General features: G+C 35.0%; 1 protein-coding gene across 7 annotated transcripts in view; it reads left to right on the top strand.

The window, feature by feature from the left end:
• The window catches only part of LOC121871000 (rootletin-like), a 103,160-nt gene extending 82,776 nt beyond the window's left edge, over nucleotides 1-20,384 (top strand). For 6 of the 7 annotated variants that reach the window (XM_042373026.1, XM_042373022.1, XM_042373023.1 and 3 more), the window contains 9 exons: nucleotides 23-163; nucleotides 2,965-3,062; nucleotides 7,022-7,205; nucleotides 8,659-8,868; nucleotides 8,989-9,194; nucleotides 9,895-10,081; nucleotides 10,232-10,414; nucleotides 12,231-12,386; nucleotides 18,550-20,384. In XM_042373026.1, the coding sequence (XP_042228960.1) occupies nucleotides 23-163; nucleotides 2,965-3,062; nucleotides 7,022-7,205; nucleotides 8,659-8,868; nucleotides 8,989-9,194; nucleotides 9,895-10,081; nucleotides 10,232-10,414; nucleotides 12,231-12,386; nucleotides 18,550-18,789 (1,605 nt within the window). In that variant the 3' untranslated portion in view covers nucleotides 18,790-20,384. The remainder of the gene's footprint in view (nucleotides 1-22; nucleotides 164-2,964; nucleotides 3,063-7,021; nucleotides 7,206-8,658; nucleotides 8,869-8,988; nucleotides 9,195-9,894; nucleotides 10,082-10,231; nucleotides 10,415-12,230; nucleotides 12,387-18,549) is intronic. The other variant, XM_042373028.1, reaches the window with a different exon arrangement.
• The last annotated feature ends 4,487 nt before the right edge of the window (nucleotides 20,385-24,871 follow it).

The raw sequence follows: 24,871 nt of genomic DNA, 5'->3' as shown, positions 1-24,871 counted from the left end.
TTATGCTAAAATTTTCTAACAGGACTTGGACAAGAGCGTTGCAGCTCAGAAGACGCTCCTGCAACAAGTTCAAGATTTAGAGAATGATGGCCGAGAGATGGCAGATTTCATGGCTGAAGAAAAGAATGCTCTGGCAGAATGCTTACGTGAAGCTGAGACTGAGGTATGTAGCCAATGTAGGGTTGATAGATTTTACAATACTGTATACCAGTAATAAATAGTAATTAGTGTGCCTCTTGTCTTAGGTATGGACAGGTCATATCGTGTTACCAATGCTTGTTCATCTGTGTGCACGTCACACACTTGGTTTTTAATAAATAAGTACTGTAGATAATTTAATGACAGACCAGATGGAAAGTTTATATATGGTATTGTACAGCCTTTTATCTATTTCTTGTGAGGCAGAGTTTATTAACTATCATTTTTTATCCATTATGTGAATTATTTTCCAGATTAGGAATTTTGGAATCAAGAATGTGGTACTGTATCTAATCAGTAATAAAAATGGGCTGATGAAAAATACAATTATTGCTTGGTTAACATAATAAGTGCATTTTGAATAAGTAAATATCATGTTTTGTGGAAACATTTGAATAGAAATTAATGATCCCATAGGAAAACATATAAAAGATGGGAGTTGATTGTTTGAAAGCAATTAATTGTAACAAGTGTTAATGTATTTGGGCTTAGGGGTAGTATATGTTTGTATGTATGGTATAAAGTACAGTGGGGTATGCTATAACGAACGGATCCTACTACGAATATTCCTATAACAAATGGTTTTACCTATAAAATTGAGAATGCTATAACGAACGAAACTCCTACAACGAACATTATTTTAAAAAAAAAAATTTTTTTTTTTACTAATTTGTTTTTTATTACAAGTATTAATGATATTCTTTATTTCAGGGGTTTAGATGCATATGTATGCACTTTTTTAAAAAATTTTCAATTTTATATTATATATTTCATTGTTAAGTGGTTGTATTTGGGGGCCTCGAACGGATTAATCCTATAACGAACGAATGCTATAACGAACAAGGTTCCAGAACCAATTAGATTCGTTATAGCATACCCCACCCCACTGTAATTACTATAAAAATCATGGTAGCATTTATATTTTAATACAGTACAGTGTTATTTATGACACACACACACACCCTATTACTTCTTCATATTCTGGGTGAAGTGCATACAAGGGGGGGATACTTAGTGGTTGCTTCGTTTATATGTTCATTTTCTTGCACATGTCAAATATGATATTTGTAAGGGTACTATTTCAGATACCCTTATGAAAATGAAATTTGGACACAATAGCGACGAAGTGCTTTGAATTAAAAACATTTTTTCACCGCTTATGGTATAGATTTATTTTTTATTACATATGCACTCTTGTCACTTTATGCCTGCTTTTCACTCACAATTATAAGGGGGTGCCACTTGTAAATCATAAAAGGACACTAAAATTAAGCAAATTAGTACCTGTATGACATGCACATGAGGTGACTGGCCGGAAGTCTGGGGACGTGAAGAAACTTTGCCCAGGGCACATCCAGAACATGTTCTTCTATTAGCTACTGTATGTTAAATGGGATTTAGATGTGGTTTTGGGAAAAAAAATTCTAATTAGTGAATAATATACTGTAACAGCAAAAGCATATTTTGTGAATGCTGGTTAACCAAAGAATAACTTCGTATATGAAGTTAGGTGCCAGTTTGAAGTTTAATATAAATACAGTACAGCTCCTCCCCGACTTACGACCTACTCGACTTACGACCACCCGGACATACGACCGCCTCAGTCATACCAAAATTTTGTCAAATTACGTATTTTCGAGACCCAACATCAGTCATTGCGCTGTGCACTGACAAAATTTTCGTTTGTAATTCACTTTAAAATGGCTGGCAAGCTTAAAAGTGAGAGTTTTGTGGTGCTGAGAAGAAAAAGAGACACCCATTTTAGATTTTCTATGTATTATTTAAGCATTTTCGACTTACGGCCTGAATTTTGGTCCCTAACCCCGTCGTAAGTCGGGGAGGAGTTGTACCTGTAGTATTGAAGCAAAAGTTTAATGATAATCTATTTTGGGAGGTTTTAAGGTACATTATTTACCAAAGTTGTGGCTTTCATATAAATTGTAAAAAAATTTAATGTCGAGTAAAGTTTCTGATCAATAAATAATTTGCATAATTCTTCTAACAGATTTGTGACTTCTCAGATTATTTATTTATTTATTTATTTATTAAAGGGATGAAACCCCATATCAAATTCAAAAGTCCATGTGTTGCTTTTTTGTTTTTACCCTCATTGTCATTTATATCCAATATTTTTTCCTTACAAGCTCTAACCAACAACTGATATATGCGAGTTGATAATGATAACTGTTACTTTGTCAGCATTCGTAATGCGACTGTCAGGAAAACTGAATCTCTCTGTATCTTACAACTCTCTTTGGGGATATTTAAAGGAGAAACTTTCAGCACAGATATATCACACAGTAGAGGAGTTAAACAGTCATTCAGTGGTGCCTTTCACTTATTTTTTTATTTTTTTTTCCCCTCTACAGGGAATAGCCCACCCGGGCACAGGTCATTGACCCACAACGGGGCCTAGGAGTAAAAAAAAATAAGAGCAAAAATAAATTAAAAATAGAAAAGGTTCAATGAACATTAAGGTGTATCATTCTCTGCTATGAAAAACATCATTCTCAAACTGTTCCTCTGGGCACTTACTGTATATGTGTACAGGTATTAAATCTCATCTTATGTGCAAAAATTAAGCAAATCAGAAGAACAGTAATTGTTTTTATAATTAATTCACATGTTTCAGATGTTAGATATTACAATATACAGAGTACTGTAGAATAATAGCCATAATAGGATGCATCAGTGACCAGTGAATTAGTATCAATTATTTCAGTACAGGACACAAGTGGCATTATTAAAAAGTCTTATTTATTTCAGCTTGTGAAATTAAGATCAGAATGCAAGCGGCTATCAGCTAAGATCAAAGAAAAAGACGACGAAGCGAGGCAAATGATACGGTTAGCTGAGGAAAGGAGGTTTGTTTAACTTGGGTCAATCTTTTGATCTTCGATTTAACATTCATCCCTTCATTTAATGTTACTCTTGTCTAAAATGATGATATAGTATAATTACAGTAAACCCAATTATCTGATTTTAATTATGGTGCTTGTATAATTTAATAGGATTTAGTAATACAGTGCAAGAGCCTTTAACTCAAATTCTGAAGATTGATTCATTTATGTACTGTACATTCACAGTTTCAATGAGTCGTGAAATATAGTCTTGGGTACTGTATTTTAAGCAATACCTTTACAGTACATCATAACAGGATGTATTTAACAAACAATTAAATCTCCATTGGCAATAATACATTCTAAGAAAAGTTGTAAAACTGAATAGAAATTAATTACAAGTAAATTTATTCCCGAATTCTTTTTAACTCTGGCACATAAGATTGTTTTGAAATTGGCACATTACTTTTTCATATACGTAATTTTAATTGTTATCAGTCATTATCCAGTGAATTTACAGTATCTTTGTATTGTATTACTGTACTATATTATCACTTACTTGGTAGTTTAACCACTTACCTTTGAAAAACACTTATCAATCTGTTGCACTTCCATAAACGTATTACGCTGTATACATAAAAATTCCCTTCATTTTAGTACTTTATTGACTCGAACTGTAGGAGAGGCTAATGGACCAGTGAGAGAGTGCACTGAGCCAGGACCTTGGGGAGCAGCACTGCATTTAACTTAACATGTTATACAGTGAATCTGCAGGAGTGAGAATATATTTAGGAGTCTTATTAACTGTTAATCTTTGCTTAATAATTCCTTTGCTTACCTCATTTACCTCCCCAACCAGTCATCTGCTAGGAGGGCAGACCACCAGCTTTCAAATTTTTTATTTTTCCTTATTTTTCTTCCCCTAACCACCTTCCACTTTCTAAGCTTTCTTACCTATACGAGGCACTCCATACCATAATCTTGAAAGAGCCATATATCATGGAAATGTGTTATGCATAGCATTGAATTCCCCAACCCTTTCTGTATCCCCTGAGTAAGTGAGTGAGCTGATTGGGAACTTGTACATGTGGATGAGAGTCCTCTGAAAAGACTATTGTATATTGCACATTCTATCTGAGTGAGCAAGCTTACACAACCCTTGCTGGCAGACAGCCAACCAGAACGATCATATTCACCATCTTCATGACGTGGCACATGACGTACTTGCTTATGTAATTTTTTGCCAGTGGGAGCTTTAATTGTCATAAGGTTTCAGCCAATTACAAGCCAATATTCTCATTTATATTTGGAGTCATCCATCAACCATGCAGCGAGAATGCTGCGTAGCTTTGATTGTGTTATCTTGAGTTGTACACACTTGGTTTATATTGCCTCTATTTTGCCCTATTTCTTCAATTAATTGTTGTAGCCAAAATGAGTAATTCTAGTGTATGCATTCATTCAGAAACTAGTGTAGTGCATAAAGTACCTTTTTAGGCATAGGAACTAAAAAATTCCAGCTGCTCGAGGTAGCCTGCATCCCTTCAACTATGCATACACTGTTGTGTATGAAAATACTAAATATCCTGTGCAATAATTATGACCAACTCGTGGATTCTGTGGAAATGTCACACTGAGTCGGAGCTGTGTCTGGTACATCAAATAGGGATGGATATCAATTTTATTAAATTTAGCATAAATCCATTTCTTTATTATTCATGTGTTTAAACCTCTCGCGCATCAGGACACGAATTGCGTCAAATCATTGGGTAGAACTATTTGCATTGGTGATGCAAATCACATCGTTACACTTTAAACCCCTCCAAAGTTTTCAAGGTAATTGCGTCAAATTTTTGTGGGTTCCGCTGTCAATTTGTTTCCTCCCGTTAGCCTTGCTGGTAGGTTGCATTTGTCTCCCTTATTTTCTCTTGCCCTCCCCACAATTATTTACATCAAAATTCCAAAGCCACTGTTCGAAAGCTCATAAAAATCTGCTTCAATAACTGTGATATTGTACTATACCTTGGTAGGAGTGAGAGAAAATATGAGATAAGATGCTGGGATTTTTTTTTTTTTTATTGGGAGTGAAAAAAAAAGAAGAAAAGAAGCCAAAACAATACTGTAGCCAGTGTGTGTAAATCATGAAATAAAAAAATTCTTGAGATAAATTGGCCACTGAACGATAATGACTGGACCTCGCGAGTGGCCCCAAACTTAAAAACTTTTTGCGTGCGTGATAGGGGTTAATAATACTGTACATTCTAATTAAAGTTATATTACTCAGAAAACATAATACTACACTGTAGTAAGATCTCATATTTCGCGAGCACTACCTAATGTAACCAAGTCTTATATTTGGCATAAAATATCGTGAGTTTCGCGAGATCCAGCAAGCTGAATGCTGGCCACCGTCTTGAATAGCGTCACAGCCTTCATACCAGTTAGTCATTTCTTTTACAACGCGTGTTTTGTCAAAGTGAATTGGTTGTAACGTGATTGATGAATAGGGGAACGCTGTTTGTAAAATGCGAACTTTTGCATATAAATGTTGGCTGAAGCGCAATTCTATCCTCAATGTTTTGATCCCATCCTCAACGTATTAAGATTGGCGCGGATTTATGCAATGTTTACAGTTCACGTTTGACATCACATGTTCAATTGATTCGTGTCTTTTGTTTGTGAAGTGTTTTTTGAGAGGTACTCTGTAAATTTTTTCTTTTTTTTTTTTGCAAATTTAGGTTACCCATAAATACTGTATGAAAAGAATAAGTAAAAAGAATGTTTCACAGTGAGGACTAATAACGGTGTAAACCAGCGCTCTCTGTTTACATCACGTGATCAGTTGAATCGCACGGTTTCTGTCGATTACTCCGTGATTTTCACTGTTTTCTCCAATTTTGTTGTTTTAGCAATGAATGTGGGAAAACAAGGTAAAAGAATGTTTCCAAGAAGCGTTCTGGTGATCGAATTGCCAGTGGTGAACGTAAAAGAGGTTTACAAGAAAGCAACTATCGCGTTGTAGCCCGCACCATCCTAGCGACCGCCCGGGCTGCTATCGTGTGCTTTTTTTTTGGGTGGTGTTACCACCTGTCGAGTCATGATAATGGCCTCTACCTCTACTGGGGGTCCTACTGGTGCTGGTGGGGGTGGGACAGACTCACCTAAGCGGCCAAATAAGGAAAAGGAGAAGCGGGACTATCATAAGGGAGTTAAGTTTGCCAAGTACTCGATGCAGGATAAGCAGTGTGTGATTAAGTTACTTGAGGAAGGCCTAAAAACAAGTTTCCAGAAAGCACAATCAGGTCAATAAGGGCAGAATTTGTATCATTTGGAGTTTATAAATGGGAAAATCAGAGGTTGATGTAAAGTGACCAGTCTATTTTGTTATTTTTCCCATTAGTTTATGTATTTGCATTTGGCAAATTTGAATTTGGCACAATTTTTCCAGTCTACTGTATATTACTCACGAAATACAAGATCTTGCTGTATTTTATCGTTGATATTGTTATTTATACTTACTTTTGTTAGAAGTTTTTCTTTTTTGTTATATTGCCTAGAATTCCATGTCCTTAGTTAATTATACAGTACATGAAAAGTCAGTCAGTCATATTTTTTTGGTTAAAAGGTTATTGTTTTCCTCTCGTTCCTATTTTAGCAATTAGCATATTATGGTCTGGAGTGCCTTGCATCATGCATTAGCAATAATTTTAGTTAAGTCAGGAAGAATGTTATTTGTTTTTTGTTTTTTCACACATTAATTTGTTTGCTCTCACCTTGGTAACCTAATGTTGCCAATTTCACCATATTTTCACATGCTTTCACACTTTGTATTTCTGCTGTGTAGTATTTATATGCAACAGACCTGGACTCTACTCCAAATTAACTCATTTATATGCTGTATGAAGGAAGCCTTGAGTTATTAATAAAGTTGTAACCTAGAGTTTTCTAGGCAAGTTACTTACTGTAATTTATTTTATTTACAGGAATAAATATATGATTCTTCAGTCAGAGATGAATTCCATGCAATCTCGAACACGTGATATGATGGTTTGCCAAGGAGCAGAAGTGTCTGGTGCAGCTGTAGCTCTTGCTAATTTGTCCTCACGTTTGAACACCTTAATTGGCAAGCTTGTACAAGATTATTCTATAACTGAAACTGACCTTGAGGTATGGCATGTTCATTACTCACATACAGTTGGACCTTGAAAACTAGCATTCACCTTGACATTGTGTATGGTATTTTAGGTGCCCCCCTCCCTCCCCCCCCTTGGCAGAAAATTGCAAGAAACTGTCTTTAATAACCAGCTGTAAATACTTAGGGAAATGTTTTTGTTTTTTTCAGATATATTTAATTCTTATACAGTAACTTTTTTTTTGTTACTCAAGGAAGATTTGGGTTTGATAGCACTTGATGAGATCTTGTTCTTCATCCTGGTTTATCAAAAGTTCTTAAGGAGAAAACAAGAATTTTGTGTTCTCTACTTTGTTCACCATTGATATGAGACACATGGTGCTGTGGATATCATGAGAGACTAGGATGTAAATAATTGGTAAAAATAGTACTACAGTATATAAATTCATGGATGAATGGTAGGAGGGGGAAGAAGAGATGGAAGGATGATCTACCTGATCTACATCCAGGAAGCACAGTCCTTACACCCTCGACCAGAGAACAGTACTGTACTGTATACCCAAAACAAGTAAATAAAATGGTATGTTGTTTGTGGAAATTGACACAGGCTACTATTTAACTAAATTGTGCCTTTATATACAGGTAACTCATGGAATTTGATAAGTTAATGTCCAGTACAGTACAGTACTGTATTTTAAATGTATCGTGAGTTCTGAATATTGAAGTGGGTATATTTTATTCAGGACAAGTGCCGAAAGTCTGAGCAAAATCCCTGCAACACAAAACCAGCTGATGACTGTGCACAGTACTTATTGCATCTTTTTTTTTCTATTTAAAATTGTTGGTGCTCTGGAACTTCTAGGAATCCAAGATTTTAATATACATGATGGGAGACGACAATTAACTACCACAACTCGCTTTAGTGAATTTTGAGAACTGATACATCACCAGGTCATTGTATGGTAATGTAACGTTAGTGAAAATCACCAGAGAGATGGATAGTACAGTATTACCTGACCCTATTTTACCTCACAGCTTACTACCACATAGCCACTACACACCACCAGGCCACTTCAGTGGTGAGGTAACATTAACCATACACCTCTATAATTCACCTTGTGCTCAGCTGCCTGGGCAGTGAAATGCATATTTAGATGTTGCATATACTGTAATTGATATTGCTCTACTGTCCTGTATATGCAATTTTATATTGATAGTACTACAGTACATTACCTTTTTTTACACCATGTGACAATATTCGAGTTCCTCAAAAACTAAAATCATCGAGAATAATTTCTAGAAAAGAAATAGTGACTACCTTTACAGTCTTGATATTACTTGGTGTAAACGCTTTCTTGTTGTACTGTATTTTAGTGATGTCCTCTAACTGATATTGAGAGATTGGAGATACATCATTTATGCTGTGATTTCTTCTGTAAGTCATGAAATGGTGAAATTTATCTCAAACATTTGAATGCCCCTGTACAGATGATTGTCACTCCAAATGAATCGGACAGTAGTGCCTCCTCTACTAATGGAACACCAGAGCACAAGTCTCCCTACAAGATTTCTGTTCGAAGTCCTTCTCCTCGTAAAACTGCTTCATTTATAACTGCTCTCATAAATGCTATGAGATTGGGACCAAAAGGCAAATTAAATCAATCTGGGGGTCTGTTGCCATGCAATGGCAAGAAACAGGTAAAAAAAATGTATTGCAATTTCTCATGTGAATTGAGAAATATTTTGAGTATAAAAGATTTTTTATTTTACTTTATATAAAAATTGTTCCCTAAAAGACAGTTGTCTTGTCATTTTCAGGAAACAGAAGGAAGGAATTCTCCTGAAGGCTCAGAGAGCCATGAGGTTGTGGAACATGATGGTAATAGTGGACCCTCAAGTAGCAGCAGTGTTTCTCTAACAGACCAAGTAACAGATGTAGATATTCTCCTCACACAGTTTCTCAAAGTTTGCTGTGTTCTGAAGAATGATACAGATAATCGTCTCATGGAGATTGAAGATGAGAAGTGAGTAGGGAAAGTTTAATTCTACCATCATGCTTTGAGAAAAAAAAGGCTTATTAACATAAATAGGTTGATTAACATTATCCTTGTCACTTTATTTGTAAATTAAGATCCATTTAGGTAATTTTAACTTATTTAAACTTTTTATCAACCAACTCAAAGAATGGGATGGCATAGTAATCATGTACTGTATATATGTAAAGGTCTCTTCTTTAATGATGGGCAGTATAAGTATGAAATTTGTTCATTATTGTAGAAGTTATTGCTTCAAATTTGGGGCTGATTGGACATGATAGTCAGGAGATGTAGTAGGTGGAACACTGCTCAACATTGAGTTGTGGGGAGAATTGCTGTCCTCTGATTTGCTTGTTAAGTTTGTACTTTACCCAGTGCAAGGTTCCAAGTGACATCAGTGATATTTTAGGAGATAAGGAATTCTCATTTTACTTTGTAGTTTTCAACTTTTATACAGAGCTATACTGCACATTTGCCAACACCTGCATCTTCATGAACCCCAGAGACTCAGAGACTTGTGAAACCAAACAGATCTGTGACTCTCAAGGTCATGAAGAGGCAGGTGAGATGGCAGGACCTTTATTGGTAAGTTTACATTAATTGTCTTTACACTTTTTCTCAGAAAATATATGATTCTATTTAGTAATTATTTTAAGAAAATTATATATTGACATTTTAAACATTACAGCGATCGCCTCTGCAACCAGATTCGGTCTCAGCAGCAAGTTATTGACCAGCAGCAGGCTGATTATGAAAACTTGAATCGTTCAGAATCACGAGCCAAACGGGAGCTGATGGTTGCTTCTCGAGATTTGGAAATAGCAAATCAGAGCCTCAACAAATTTTACCAAGCTGATTACGAATTACAAGTCAAGGTAACTTATTTAACTTTTTGTTGTGAATCTCATTCCTTGTTCAACTGGATTTTTTTTATACAGTATAACAATTTTACATTATTGCCTGTTTGAAATTTATATATCCATAATTTTTTGTACCTCTGCCTAACCAAACTGCTTTATCATCAGAAATTGCAGGATGAAGTTGAGCGTCTAGGAGCAACAATACGTCACCTTGAGGTTTTGCACACTGAGAAAGAAAAACAATTGGAAGAATCTCTTTCTTCCTTGTCTGCTGCTCAGGGTCCTGCTCCACCCAACCATGTCTCAGAGGCTACTCACCAGCAGGAGATTGCCACCCTAAATGATAAGGTTTGATATTGGAACAAAGAATTATTGAGGCTGAATCTTAGCACTGTTAGTTTTACTTTTTACCCTTTGTTTTAAAATTTTTGTTCTAGTTTTTACTTCAACTCTTGTAACTTTCCAAGACTTGTATTAATTGTTAAGCCTTTCTCCCACCATTAGTTTGAACCTCTAGCTCTGGTGCTTAATCTTCCAGCTTCTATTTTTTTTCTACTTTCCAGTGCAAAAGATTAAGCTGTTTATTTTAATGTTGAAAATTTTTATTTTACATTAGTTTCATTTTGCTATTACAGAAAAATAATTTATTTTTATATAAGGTAATCTAGCAATGGCACTGGATGTGTAGATGTGTAATATTGTTATTTTACCATACACTTGTCTTAAATATTGTTATTTTACCATACACTTGTCTTAAACTGTCTTATACTATACTAGTCTTACACTGAAGTATTTGTCAAGTTTTAAGTTATTGATGATTATGTTTAGTTCTATGTTCCAACTACGGTTTAAGTTATCTCCACTGCACCAAGGTAATGACATTAACTGTATCGTTTAATGTGCATACATTTTATACCTATTATATTGAAGTAATTGGAATGACTGTATTGGGCAGGAAGACATTTTATGTTTAATAAAATTTGCTATGGCAAATCATATAAAATAAATAGAAAAGTAATACAGCATGCCCTGACAATTCGCAGACCTTGATTATTCACAGATGACACCCTGGATGTACCTAAGAATGTCTAGGGTAGTTTTAAAGTTGATGGCATTTTGCGGTCAGGACAGGGAGCTATTCGTTCTAGAGACAGGTTTTTTATTTTACCTGTATTGTATATGCGTGTATGTGTAAACACACACACAAAAACATACAAATAAATAATAATAGGAAAATACTCTCACAAACATTCAGAAACAAGACAACAAAATTTAGAAAAAATGAGTCTACCCTCAAGTCAACTCCGTGCTTTGTTATTAAAGTTATAACAAAGCACGGAGTTGACTTGAGGGTAGACACATATTTTTAATTAATTTTGTCGTCTTGTTTCTGAGTACAGTATTTGTGAGAGGATTTTCCCATTAATATTTATTTGTATGTCTTTTGAGAGAGAGAGAGAGAGAGAGAGAGAGAGAGATATCTCCTAAGGGCAAACACATAAAGGGAATATACATTTCCTTACCAGAGTAAAAATGTACAAACAACCCCCCTCCCCTGGTCAGCAAATGTTATTTGCGGCTATTTTGAAAACCTAACCGCCGCGAATTTTAAGGGCATGCTGTACTGTATTATATATGGTTTGGTAATGTGTCTGTAGTTGACTTCAGGAAACTTATTATAAGTACAGTACAATATTGTACAAAATGTGTCAAAGTAATGATTTTGGCATGTGTCAAGACAGCTGAGGAGCTGTGGCACCCCTGCAATATAAATAACTCGTAGAGAGAAGGTGTAAGAGAATGAAGTCTTAGGAGGTTTGGTAAATTTTATTTTTATTTCCTTCATTGATGGGAAGTTGATCCCCAATTTGCCTGGTGAGTTACTAGAATAAACCCTGCAAAGTTTGATGGGGTCACATGGATTAATACCCTTTTTATATAATTATAACTCTGGTTTCGATTTTAGGATCAATCCCAGGACACAGTAATGAGAGGCAAGTTGGTTCTCGAAAATTAGTAATAGCAGCATGGGATGTCATGATTACAGTTCTGTCATAACAGTAACTAAAACTAATTATTCTGCCTTCTGCTTTTGACCCCACATTTTAGTATTCACTAATTGAAATTTTGAAATAATAATTAATTGTGATTTTTTTTCTTGAAGGTTACATCCTTGCGGCAGAGTGTGATTGAGCGCGATAGGAGAGTTAATGAGCTGAGTGAACGACATTCACAAGATCTTGCAACCGTCCGTGAGTGTCAAATTGAAGCTCACCGAAGTAATCGTCGCCTCACAACTACTGTTGACCATGTTTTAAAGGTATGATTATTTATTACATTAATATTTTATGAGACAAGATGTACTCATTTCATACTGCTGGAAGTAATGTGTACTGTATTAGGCATGCTATATGCTTTAATATAGGCAGGTACTCATATTTTAATGTTCACATCTTCCTGTTGGTGGTGTAAGTTCCATAAATGCTTCAATTATTTGTCTTTCTTTCTTTTCAGGCAGTATGTTTAATTCCACTGATTTTGCTGTTTTGTTTAATTGCTAGCACACACTGTAGTGGGGAGTACCATATTACTGTACTTATTTGTATAAGTTATTTATATTTAGTACCAAAGGCATCATACCTGTGTATCCAGTTCTTCATCAGTCACTTGACTACTAGATAGCCATTGTTTATATGCATTTTTTTTAATTAGTATTCTATAGATTTTTTATATGAAAGCAATGAAGGAGTTACATTAATATACTGTATTCATAAAAGTGAAATGTGACATAACTAATCTGCACAGACTGAAACCAAAGTTTCTTAACTAGAGGATAACAACACTTAATGTCTTTCTGAACTACTCCACTACTCACAAACACAGCCAGTTGAGTCACATGGAAAAACCCTGCCTAAGGCTTTCCATAAGATCAGACCATATAACCCTCGAGTCCCCAGGTCAGTCTAGCCTTGCATAGTATGAGGTAGTGCTGTTAGCTTTGCTTTGCTATTGGCAGTTGGTGGTAAACATTATACTGAGTGTTAAAAAGAAAGTACCTGTACAGTGTTACAAAAATTTTAGTGAATCCCATTGAATTTATCAAGTGAAACAGTTTAGTTTATCAGATTTCTTTGAAGTTCTTATTTTTAAGGTGGACTGCTGTCTTAATTGCATCTTCATACACTATTTAAATTTTTTCCCACAAGGGTATTTTTTAAATTACTTTTTTAAGTTGCACTTAATGCATACTTATACATTCAATACAGTGCTATGGCTAAGTTTGCAATTGCTCATGATTAGAAAGAGAGAAAACATGTACTGTTCACTTTTGTAGTGCTCATGCTTACACTGTAAATATTAAATACTTAAGACATTCATCATATATATAAAAAGTGACAAGGAATGAAATTATTTTCAAGGTAGTATTGTACAGTATTGTTTCTTATGTGGATGCTTCTCTTGAAAATCATGTCAGCTCAACTTGTCTGTTTATTAGACAGATTTCATTACTTCAAATAAGTTAATTGAAAAAGCCATGTGAAATTTTCTCCATTTGAATATTCCATAATGTGCTGAATAATTATATTAATTAAGGTCTCAGCAGCTGACCTGACATGCTCTCTTGTGATGAATTTAGGAATGAGAACTTATTACTCTTTGCTGTTGCTCAATAAACTTATATGGGTATTTTTCCAATAAGTAGATCAGTTTATTTCTGGTTTCTAGTGAAACATTACCAAGGGAAAACAATGGGAAACACTTTGACACTAATGCATATTATCTCACAATGTATGTGCATCTGCTTGCTTAGGTCTCCATCACCCTTTTCACGGTTTCTTTTTTCCTCGGTACATTTAGTAATTGTTTCATGTGTGTCAAAGCCAAACCAACTTGCAAAACTCGTGTTGCTCTGGGCAAGCTGTGCATGTGTCCACCTTAAGGGCCTTACAAGAAACAAGGCATAGTATTCTTGTTACTTTCTGTAATTTTTTAGTTTTGTTTTTATTTTATTTTTTTTTCAGTATAGTACAGTACAGTACTGTCATCTGCTTTATAAAATATAGCTGAGTAAAGTTGGTGTTTTGTTGTGTCTGGTGAGTGAAATATTATAGTTGTTTATCATTAGTCTATTCATTTTCTTTTGAAATTCTATTTTTGAGAAAGTAGTACTACCATCTAATGCCAGAAACACTTATAAACCAAACCTCGGCACCATCACAGCAATATGAATATAAATTCTGAAAATTGAGTCTCAAAGGATGACTTATGCTGTGTTTCTAAGGACAATATTCTTACTTACCATGTAGAGGGGTTTCATGATTAATATTTCTGTACGGAAGGGCGACATTTGCAATATAATGTAGCTGGGCTGGGAATACCAGGTTTTGTATCTCAGGTTACCTTTCTATAAGATAGAATTATAATTCCTTTTTGGGAATATCATTTCTTGGAATATATTGATTATCTCAGTGCTACCCCAGCTTTTATGGGTAAGATTCTGGTTCTGGATTTAGTAAGAGACACACTCCAGGCTGACTGCCAATTACTTGCCAAATAACTCTTGGAATAATTTTGTTTATAATAAAACTAATACTTGCCACCTGTAATATTTTTATAGTGATTTTTAGCATTTTCAGTTACTGATTATGCTAAAGTAGTTATCATCATTGTCATTTTATAACCAGTTACCACGTATGTTTGAGTTCACCATGATTATCTGAGGGCAGCTCTCCATGCTGCACTGTCTCTTGTAGCCTCTTTGTCAGGTTCTTAACTTGAGATCATGTCTTATAACCTCTCCCCATGTCATTCTTGGCTTACCCCTGACTCATCTCACCTCCACATTCAGACTCATGCACCTCTCGACCCAATTTGTCTCCTCCATTCTCACCATATGCCCGAACCACCTCGGCATATCAACGCAAAACCTCTCAAATACTCTCAATAATCAGATGCCCTCTTAGCTCTGAACAGTTTCCTATCTTTCAGTGTTACAGTACACATTCACATCAATTCATCTTGCTCATGCTTGCATATATTGTCCCCTTTAACTCTGTCCATGTTTTACCGTCATACAGCATCACACTTCTCACACCAGTTACATATATCTTTCTTTATACACAAAGAGAAGGTCCTCTAGCCTTTTATAAAGGCAGGAATTCCCTAAACTTCCTCCAGTCATTTCTGACTCTTGCAATGAAGCTAGCTTAAGCACTGATCAAGTCACCTAGGTAGCATAACTCATTGATAGTCCGGGGATATATCCCCAATGTTGAGTGCCTTGGCTAGGTCGCATGATTGCCTGTACATACAGAACACTTAAAGTCAACATCATCATGCAGTCTGTCGTCCACTCCATTCTTGTATACCCACCTTCCTCACTCACTGCACATTATTGCGGTACTTACAGACAGTACTTTCCACCACATTCACTCTCAGGCCCTTTTAACTCAATTCCTTCCTTCCATTTCTTACTGTCCTAAAAGTCCCACGATATTGCCTCCAACACTATGAGAAACCTCAAAATTCTTCACGTTCTTCGCTTTTGAGCCTTCATATAATGCCAAAACCACTCAAACACAGCACTCCTCAACCCCTTGGCTGTCTCATTGCCCACTTTACTACTTATGTGGTTTCCTGTCAAATGCCTTCTCAGTCTACAAATACAAAGCACAGCTTTCCCTCATTCCCTAGATATTTCTCATTAGGTAATCAAAGACTAATCACTCACTTTGGTCATCATCAAAGTTTCAGTCATTTTCCACATTTCATGAGTTATTCATACATAAAACACATTTGAAAACCCTGAGAGATAAGGGTCTGGGTCAAAAGATGGAATATGGATTTTCATTAGTTCTAATGCCCTAACTACTCTCTCTTTTAGTGACATAGTAATGGGGTCTAGGGGGCACATGAACAACAAATTTCCCCAGAATTTAGCTGTTCCCATAAGATCAATAAAATGTTTTTGTTATGCTTTAAATCAAATAGTGATATCTCCGTTAGCCGAAACAATTGGTGCAGAGCACTTTCGGGAATGAGAGATTTCCGGCTAATGAGATGACACTCTCAAACCCGGAAAAATCCCTTATTCCTGGAATTTTCCGTGTAATGGAAAATTATTCTTGGAAGTTCCAGAAATTACGCATTACATCATCTCTTGAACTCGGAAAAATATCTCCCATCCCCAGAATTTTCTGGGTACAGTAGGGTCGGGATATATTGCGACTTTATATAATGATTTTTTATATCGCAGCTACCCAAATTATCGAAGTTTTCCTATATATACAGCGATAATTTTTTTATTTCACGAGGGAAATCGGGCAGGAAAATTTCAAATGTACCGCCATGGCAAACAAATGCGTTATTTGCTCACCAGAGGTGCCACCGTGGCTGCTCACTCACACATTCATGCTCACCTGCTCAGTCTTTCTTAGTGAGTGACGAGAAAGCAGCCGACTCTGCTGCAGATTACGACGTGTAAGGTTTTCCAAAGCCGGAATTTTCCGGAAAATTCCGGCTTTAGGAATGATTTTCCGTGAAAATTTCAATTCTGGCTATCGGAGGTGTTCCGAGTTTGAGGGATTCTGGCTAACGGAGATATTACTGTATAACCCCGTTCATCACATCTTTTTCCTTGAGAGTAATTGTCTTCTACAATGTGCCACTATTACTTATTCTTTCACAGACCAGATACAGGAAAGCCTCCAATAACGACGGTTCTGCTAACGACAATTCATATTTAAGACCCTGGTTAATTTAGGACCCAATTCAATTTATATGGCATTATTTTCTTCGTACTTACGACGAAAATAGAATAAAATATATATAGATTTTTATTTAAATAACAACTCAATCCCGATATGTATTTAAAAAAAAAAAAAAAAAAAAACTTGTGCACAGAGGTTGCCAGGCTTGTGAGTGGTGACGCCAACATCACTAGTATAACAGTCGCAGCTGGCGGGCCCTTTGTTTTCACACATCTGAACAGGAAAAGAAGAAAAACATTCTCGGATTTCTTACGGCATTTTTGCGTCCCTATTCAACATGAGCAAGAGAGCGAGTGATGGTAGTGCTGGTTCAAAAGCTAAAAGAAAGTGTACAAGTCTTACAGTATTTAAAACATATATGAACAATAAATAGGTGTTGCTTTCATATTCTTATGTAGAGAAATGACAATATGTTTTCACATGCACGTAATTACATACATTGGCGGTCTCAATCCGTCTCGCTTTTTTATTTTATCATTACTGGTTAGCTACTTCTATTATTCCATTTATTAACCTCAAACAACATTACTTAAAATATACATACGAGTATTCATTTTTTTACATTAAGTTCACTACAGCTACAACCAGTCTTATTTTCTTCAGTAAAACCATCATCACCCACGAAAACAATGCCGTCTCGTCTCCTCTTGTGTCTTTTAATAATCCAAGTAGTATTAATGAATTGTATTGTTCATTTTGCATATATAAAGACTTATTCAATCAAATACATATTCAGTAATAAACAATAATGAATCTTTTTTACATATTCTTAATAAGATAAATGACGCTGTTTCCTTGAATGCGCACGTATATTTTGGCATTCCCAATCCATCTCGCTTTTTTCTTTGCCATTAGTGGTTCGTTACTTCCATTGTTCCATTTATTAACATTAAGTAACATTACTTAAAACATATACGAATATTAATTTTTTTAAATTAATTTTAGTACAGCTACAACTTGGGTCTTATTTTCTTATGTAGAACCATTGTCCCGGGTGTAAACACTAAGGAAAATAATGGTGTGACCATATTATTATTAATTTATATTGTATAAGGCGCAATCATAAACATTATTTAAAGAATATAGTTTGCATTTTTTCATTAATTTTATTGTTTGGGGGGAAACGAGGGTAAAAAGCCACACAAAAGATATGAAAAGGTCACACTTGGGAACGCATCTCATTATTATTGCTTTATTTTAATGGTAATTAATGATTCACAATACGATGATTCACCTTGCACTGCAATATTGGAGGACACCTTACCATCGTTATTTGAGGCTTTATTGTAATCATGGCATTATGGTAAGATACACCATGAATGGGAGTTTAGTTCTATTTGTACATATAAATATTGTACATATGTAAGTAAGGATTTGTCCACTTCAATTACAACCATGAAATTTTTTTGAGTAATTATAGTTCTGTAATAGCTGAAGTTTAATATCATACAATGCCAGATGCACTATTAAATTTAAGGTACACTACAGATGTATTCTGTTTTCCAGTTTATCATTTTGTTCCAATATTCATTAGCGGAGACAAAATTTGTGTACTATAATCAAAATAATAATGTATAAATGGTTTCATCATCAAATGGGAGATTTATGAATCTTTTAATGTGAAACAATACAGTAGTCAATTATGTTGTAATTGTATCCAAGAAGATAAAACTGTTTTTATTGATACACAAGTGCAATATTTTTATTTTACAGACTATGGAGAGCATCCCAGATATTGTCTCCAGTAACACGACCCTCAAACAGCTATTTGCCACTCTTGCGGCAGCTGAAAAGTCCAACCAGCAGCAGCAGAATGGGAACATTAATACTCAGAATGGCTTTGGAAACACAGTCAACAATAAAGACTTGAATGCTAATCCTCAGTCAATTATCGACTCTGGAATAAACAACCAAAAAATTTTAACCTCTATAAAGGCAGAAACTCACCTTTAAAGTGCTTATTTATTAAACTACTCCATATAGCGTTGTCCCTTTGAAAGAAAATGGCTTTAGTGTCTCTTCACCCGTGAATGTGACCAGAAAAGCTTTATTAGAATAAATAAGATGCACTTATTAATCCATATAAATGAGTTTGTTTTGTGTGCATTGTGACATTACGTGTCCATTTAGAAATGTAGTTTAGGATGCCGAGATAATGCGACATGTACATTCCTGTGACAATGTATGAAAGACATAGATGATTTCTTTTTACATTTGACTTCTTCAACAACTATATCTATAAATGTCAACAAGTCTCTACTCTGCTATTCATGCATAATGTATATGTGCACACACATTTTTCAGTATCTGTGTAATCCTATTTAAACAAAAAAGCAGGTAACCAATATAGTGGGCTTACGATCAGTCATTACATGATTATTCCTACCTGGCCTCAGTATTTTATGCTTTTAATGTAACACCAAAGCTTTCTCTTATAGATGTTGATTAAAAGCTTGAAACATGAGTGACATTAGATCTATTATAACTCTTGGCTCCCTGGGAATTATATTACTGTACTGTATTTCAAATAATACAGTACTGTACTTAATAGGTTTGACATGTACAGCAATACTGTATAATAAATACATTTTAGTTTTCAGTTTCAAAGGCAAGAGAAATTTCACAGCAAAGATTTAGCTAATCCAAAACTTTAGGTAAGATGTCAGCACATTATGCCAAAATAACCTGGGAAGGAATCTGAAGTATTAAAGTAAAAAAAAAAAAAAAACTGTTTGCAGTGCACATTAATTTATTGACATGAACTCCACATTTCAGTGTAATTATGCATGAAATTTTATACCTTCATCCAGCTAATAATAGGATATTTAAGCCTTGAACAGCATGACTCTGTACTCTAAAATGCATACATAAGAATATTAGTAACCATAATGCCTGCATCATATAACTTGCCTCGACAGCAACCAGTAACATGATAAAACACTGGTAAGGTGACAGATGCCCTCATCTACCTAAAACATGCAGAGCACCATTGTATTTATTAGTTTGGTCTTCTAAGAGTATCTATCTATGGTAGCCGGGGCATATACAGTATGTTAATCGTGTGTTATAGCAGCACAACTGTCAACCAAAGTCTTGTATTCTAGCTAACTAAGCTGAAGCATTTTGTTTTAACAGTTGCTTCAATATATTATTCTTAGTCTGTGATGGATCGAGGATTGATATTATCTTTTTTGAGCAGTTGTTTTAGGCTGTTTCTGGATGAAATTTAGACTTTGGAAAGGAATTATATTTCCAAAGCCTTTACTTTTGTGAATATTTTTTATGAATGTATTAAAATATTTTCTCTATTTTTTTCTTGATCAGTAATTATTTTACTGTAGATTTTTTATTAAATCTATTGAGATTGCCTATTGTAAATAAATAATGAGACATTAGTGTGATTGAAAATATTAGACGAGGACTTTTCTTTCTTTTTTTCCAATACAGTACAGTATAGATTAGTTTTATTGATCTCGTTTTGGTTTTGTTTGGCCCAATTGCCAGCCTTGTATTTTGTACTTAGAATTTAATAAAGAAATTTAAGTAGGCATGTTATTTTTAAAATGTCCTTCACATCACAATCATGACAACTATTTTACTATTGTTTTAATTAATCAGAAGAGAAATCTGTTCTGGAAGGAACTGAGCAAGATGAGGAATAATAAATCCCATGCAGAACATGTACAGAAATCTAAAAAGTTAATAAAGAAAACCCTGACATAAACAGTACATGATCCCCAAAGCTGTGAGTAATGTTAATATGAAAAAAAAAAAATCTTATACAGTACATTGAATGGTTATACAATACATGGAGTCTATAATTTGCAAGTGACATCATGCAGTGTGGGTATTATATATTACTTAGTGATTTAAGTTTTCATTGTCAAGGCATTTATAGTACCTGATCGATGTTCTTTTGTTTTCACTTTGTTTATATCTCAAGTATGTTTAAGCACTTATAGCTGTGCAACCTCATAAATACATCATCAAGGTAGAAAGTGTCTCTTTTTATTCTGCATCATCCAGTGAAGATGATGGGATGCATTAGCCTTGAGTATACAACATGTAGCAGTGTATAACACATTATCGCAGGAAAGCTGTGAAGACACAACAGTGGGTACCTTTCTTTTGTCATGCTATTTTAAGAGTGTTTGGCATTAAATGTTCCTTCCTCAGGTACAGTCATAATTTTGTGAATGTACACAATTTTTCCCATGCAAAAATAATTTTACTTAACATCTCCTCCTCATAAAAATACCTGTTTTCATAACATGCTACTTAATCATCGTAAGACCTTCCCTCATGAGCCAAACAAGTGCTGCATAACTAAACATACTAAGTTATTACAGGTAATCATCTACAGTACAGTAAAGCCTCCGATAACGGCGGTTCAACTAGCAAAGATTCATATCTAAGACCCTGGTTAATTTAGGACCCATTTCAATTTACGCCATTATTTTCTTCATATATACGACAAAAAAAAAATTATGAATAATAACCTTAATCCCGATATTATAAAAAAACCACGCCTTGCGCACGGAGGCTGCCAGGCTTAGTGGTGATGCCAGCATCACTAATATAAACAATCGCAGCTGGCAGGCCTTTTGTTTTCACGCATCTGGACAGGAAAAGGAGAAACTTTCTCAGGTTTCTTACAGCACTTTTGCATCCCTATCAACATGAGCAAGTGATGGTAGTGTTATTTCAAATGCTAATAGAAAGTGTATAAGCTTAACCGTGAAACTAGATGTGTTAAAACGATATGAAAAAGGTGAGAGGTCTGTGGATATATGGAGCAAGAAACGAACGTATTTTCTGAAGAGTATCTATTAAGCATTAAAATTTAAATAAATGCAAATGACCTCTACATAAAGATGTATAATAAGAAAAGAAAGCAGCTGTGCAAGGTTCTTTCAACAGCTTTATTATTTGAAGGCCTAAACCATCAACTTCAGCTACACCATCAAATTCAGCATCATAAGCAGCTTCAACAACAACTTCAGTAACCGTTTCAGCAACAGCTTTATGGAAAGTTACAGCTTCAGCCAGAGTTGAACCTGATGACTTCATCTGAGTAAAAACTCGCACATCATCATTGGCTGTCCTAATGTTTTAGACTATTGGTGAGTAGAATTTTTGTTTTACATTTGTAAGTATTATTTAAAACATATATGAACAGTAAATAAGTGTTGCTTTCATATTCATATGTAGAGAAATGACGATATGTTTTCACATACGTGCACTTACTGTAAACATTCGTTGACGTTCCCAATTGTCTCGCTTTATTTCTTTACCATTAGTGGTTAGCTACTTCTAGTGTTCTTAAAGAGCAATCAAGCATTGCAGAGAAAGATGCGATCTACAGAGAAGTATGCATAGTCACATCAAGCCACAGTGGGTAAATACTAAAGGACTGCTAAGGGAGTGGACTTCATATACTGTACAAAGGTAAATGAAAATATTATTTTTCACTACTTTTTTAGGTTATTTATCATATTTCTTCTTCTGATATTCAAAGTGAACAGTGTAGTGCACATGTTATACATAGGCTTATAGCACATTAATGCATTGGAAACAGTATATTGGAACAAATGGTTTATAAATAATGTAATGCATTGGGCCCAAAAAGACGGTTGCCATCGGGCAACGTAGTGGGGGGGGGGGTTGTACAAAGCTTGGGGATGTAAGCAGATATCTTTCATCCTTTGGAGCGTCCTCTCTTTTCAATCATCAGATATGGTAGCCCTAATATTCCATATCAGTTAGATATTATTGAGTACAGTATAATAAAATTTCACTTGTAGCCATTATACGAAATCGAAGTTAAAACTATGTTTTTCCAATGGTGTTTGATGTGTTATGAACGAATTTGACCTCTATTTCTGGCGTAAATCAATAGTTTCTGTTATAAGCCCCCCTTCTATCTCAGAATCTAGAAAATTGCTATAAAAATCAAGGTTAAAAAGTGTTCAAAACACATCGGAAGCCATCGAAAAACAAAACCCTAACCAACCAAACCTAACCTTGCTTAACCTAACTTAACCTAACATGATTGGGGAATTCCAGTTGTTCTGTTCTGGGTCGTTCAATGTTCTGGGTGTGTACCATCACGTACGAACCTACATAATAAAATGTTAAATATATCGCTTAAACGTAATTTGCACCAGAAATGCCATTGGAGAAAAGTGTCTTAGAATTCTTAAAACTACCGATTGCAAACATAAAATTCCCGAGATTCGTTTTGGGGCAACAAGTGAAAGTTGAATTTTCATACATAATAAAATGTTAAATATCTCGCTTACACGTAATTTGCGTCAGAAATGCCATTGAAGAAAAGTGTCTTGGAATTGTCAAAACTGTCGATTGCAAGTGGAAATTTCCTGATATCGTATAATGGCAACAAGTGAAATAATACCGCTTGATCAACATCGTGTTTAAAATACTAATACAGTCAACCAAAGATGCATCGACCTCACCCTGGCTCTCGTACTCGCAAATTTACCTGGAAACATTTGGTGAAATAAGGCTGTTTGTAATGGCGATTGTGATTGATAGATCTATTTTCGGTTGTATCACTGTCAGGATAAATGTTAAACAATTCAAAGGTAGCATTTTTATAGTATTAAACTATTTGCTGTTATTTAAGATCGTGAGAAGTTTTTAAATGTCCGTATATTTGCTTAAATAATGAAGAAATTATATTGATGAATTGGCAACTCAACTACAACCAGGGCTGACACAAGATTCGCACCAAATTTCTTTCATTATTTAAGCAAATATACGGACATTTAAAAACTTCTCACAATCGTAAATAACAGCAAATAGTTTAATACTATAAAAATGCTACCTTTGAATTGTTTAACATTTATCCTGACAGTGATACAACCGAAAATAGATCTATCAATCACAATCGCCATTACAAACAGCCTTACTTCACCAAATGTTTCCAGGTAAATTTGCGAGTACGAGAGCCAGGGTGAGGCCGATGCATCTTTGGTTGACTGTACACCAGACCCAAGCCGGGAATCGTACCCTGATAGCAGTAGTGAGAGGCAAGAAGTAAAAAAAAAAAAAAAAAAATGGGCGGTTTTGGTAATTACTGTCCGCCAGCCTTGGAGTAGTTCCGGTAGACCAAGGATTGTTACTATACTGTATAGTTCTTAGTACGCTAAATTACCTTTTTCTACCTACTTGTTTTGCTCGGCCTTAATTAATTTTGGTTAAAGCACAAGGGTTAATGATAATAAATAATAATAAGTGGGAAGGATCACTGGTGAAATGTAATTAGTAACTTTTTCTTCTGCTGAGTCCGGACTTCGTAAGTGTAAACATGAAGTCGTGATGCTGTTTTCTTATCAAAGTATATATCATAAAATACATTGGTATTATATTTCATTGAGTCTTATATTTCACTTTATACATCATATCAATGCTTATTTCACAACAAAATTTGTGTATAGCTCAAGAATTTATCAAAATTTTCAGCATTTCGGAGACGTCCAGCTCCCTTGATTGTTTGAAAACTTCTACATTGCTTTACCCTTTAAAGTACTCTATTTGCTGTAATGTTATTGAGAGCCATTTCAATTATATCCACTAATTACCGTTATAAAAAAGACTTTAACGTAAATATTAACACAGGACATGAATACCTGTTTTTGCTTTATATACAGGTATGTGTATAATAAAATGACTGACCAATTGTCAGTCACAGTAAGTATTTGATACATAATGATAAGTCAACTTATTAATGTAACACATAATTATGTCAACATGGGCCTGGCGTCCTCCCTTGGGTCGTTGGTTCGAACTTGTGATTCGGTTGGTTCGACTTCGATCACGAAAACTTGTAACTTGCTCAGCTGATCAGTTTGTTTCCAGCAGCGAGGCGTACCGGTGACGAACTCCGTGCTCTCCACTCTCACCTCCATCCATACCTTATAAGACCTGTTATTTGTGCTTGTGCGTGTGTGTCAAGGTAAACCATCGCTGGTGTGAGGCATTACTCGGAAGGCGCAACTCTTCACCAAGCGGA

Source organism: Homarus americanus, unplaced genomic scaffold (genome assembly GCF_018991925.1).
Source record: "Homarus americanus isolate GMGI-L3 unplaced genomic scaffold, GMGI_Hamer_2.0 scaffold52512, whole genome shotgun sequence".
Taxonomy (NCBI): domain Eukaryota; kingdom Metazoa; phylum Arthropoda; class Malacostraca; order Decapoda; family Nephropidae; genus Homarus; species Homarus americanus.
This window is presented reverse-complemented; position numbering and strand designations above follow the sequence as displayed.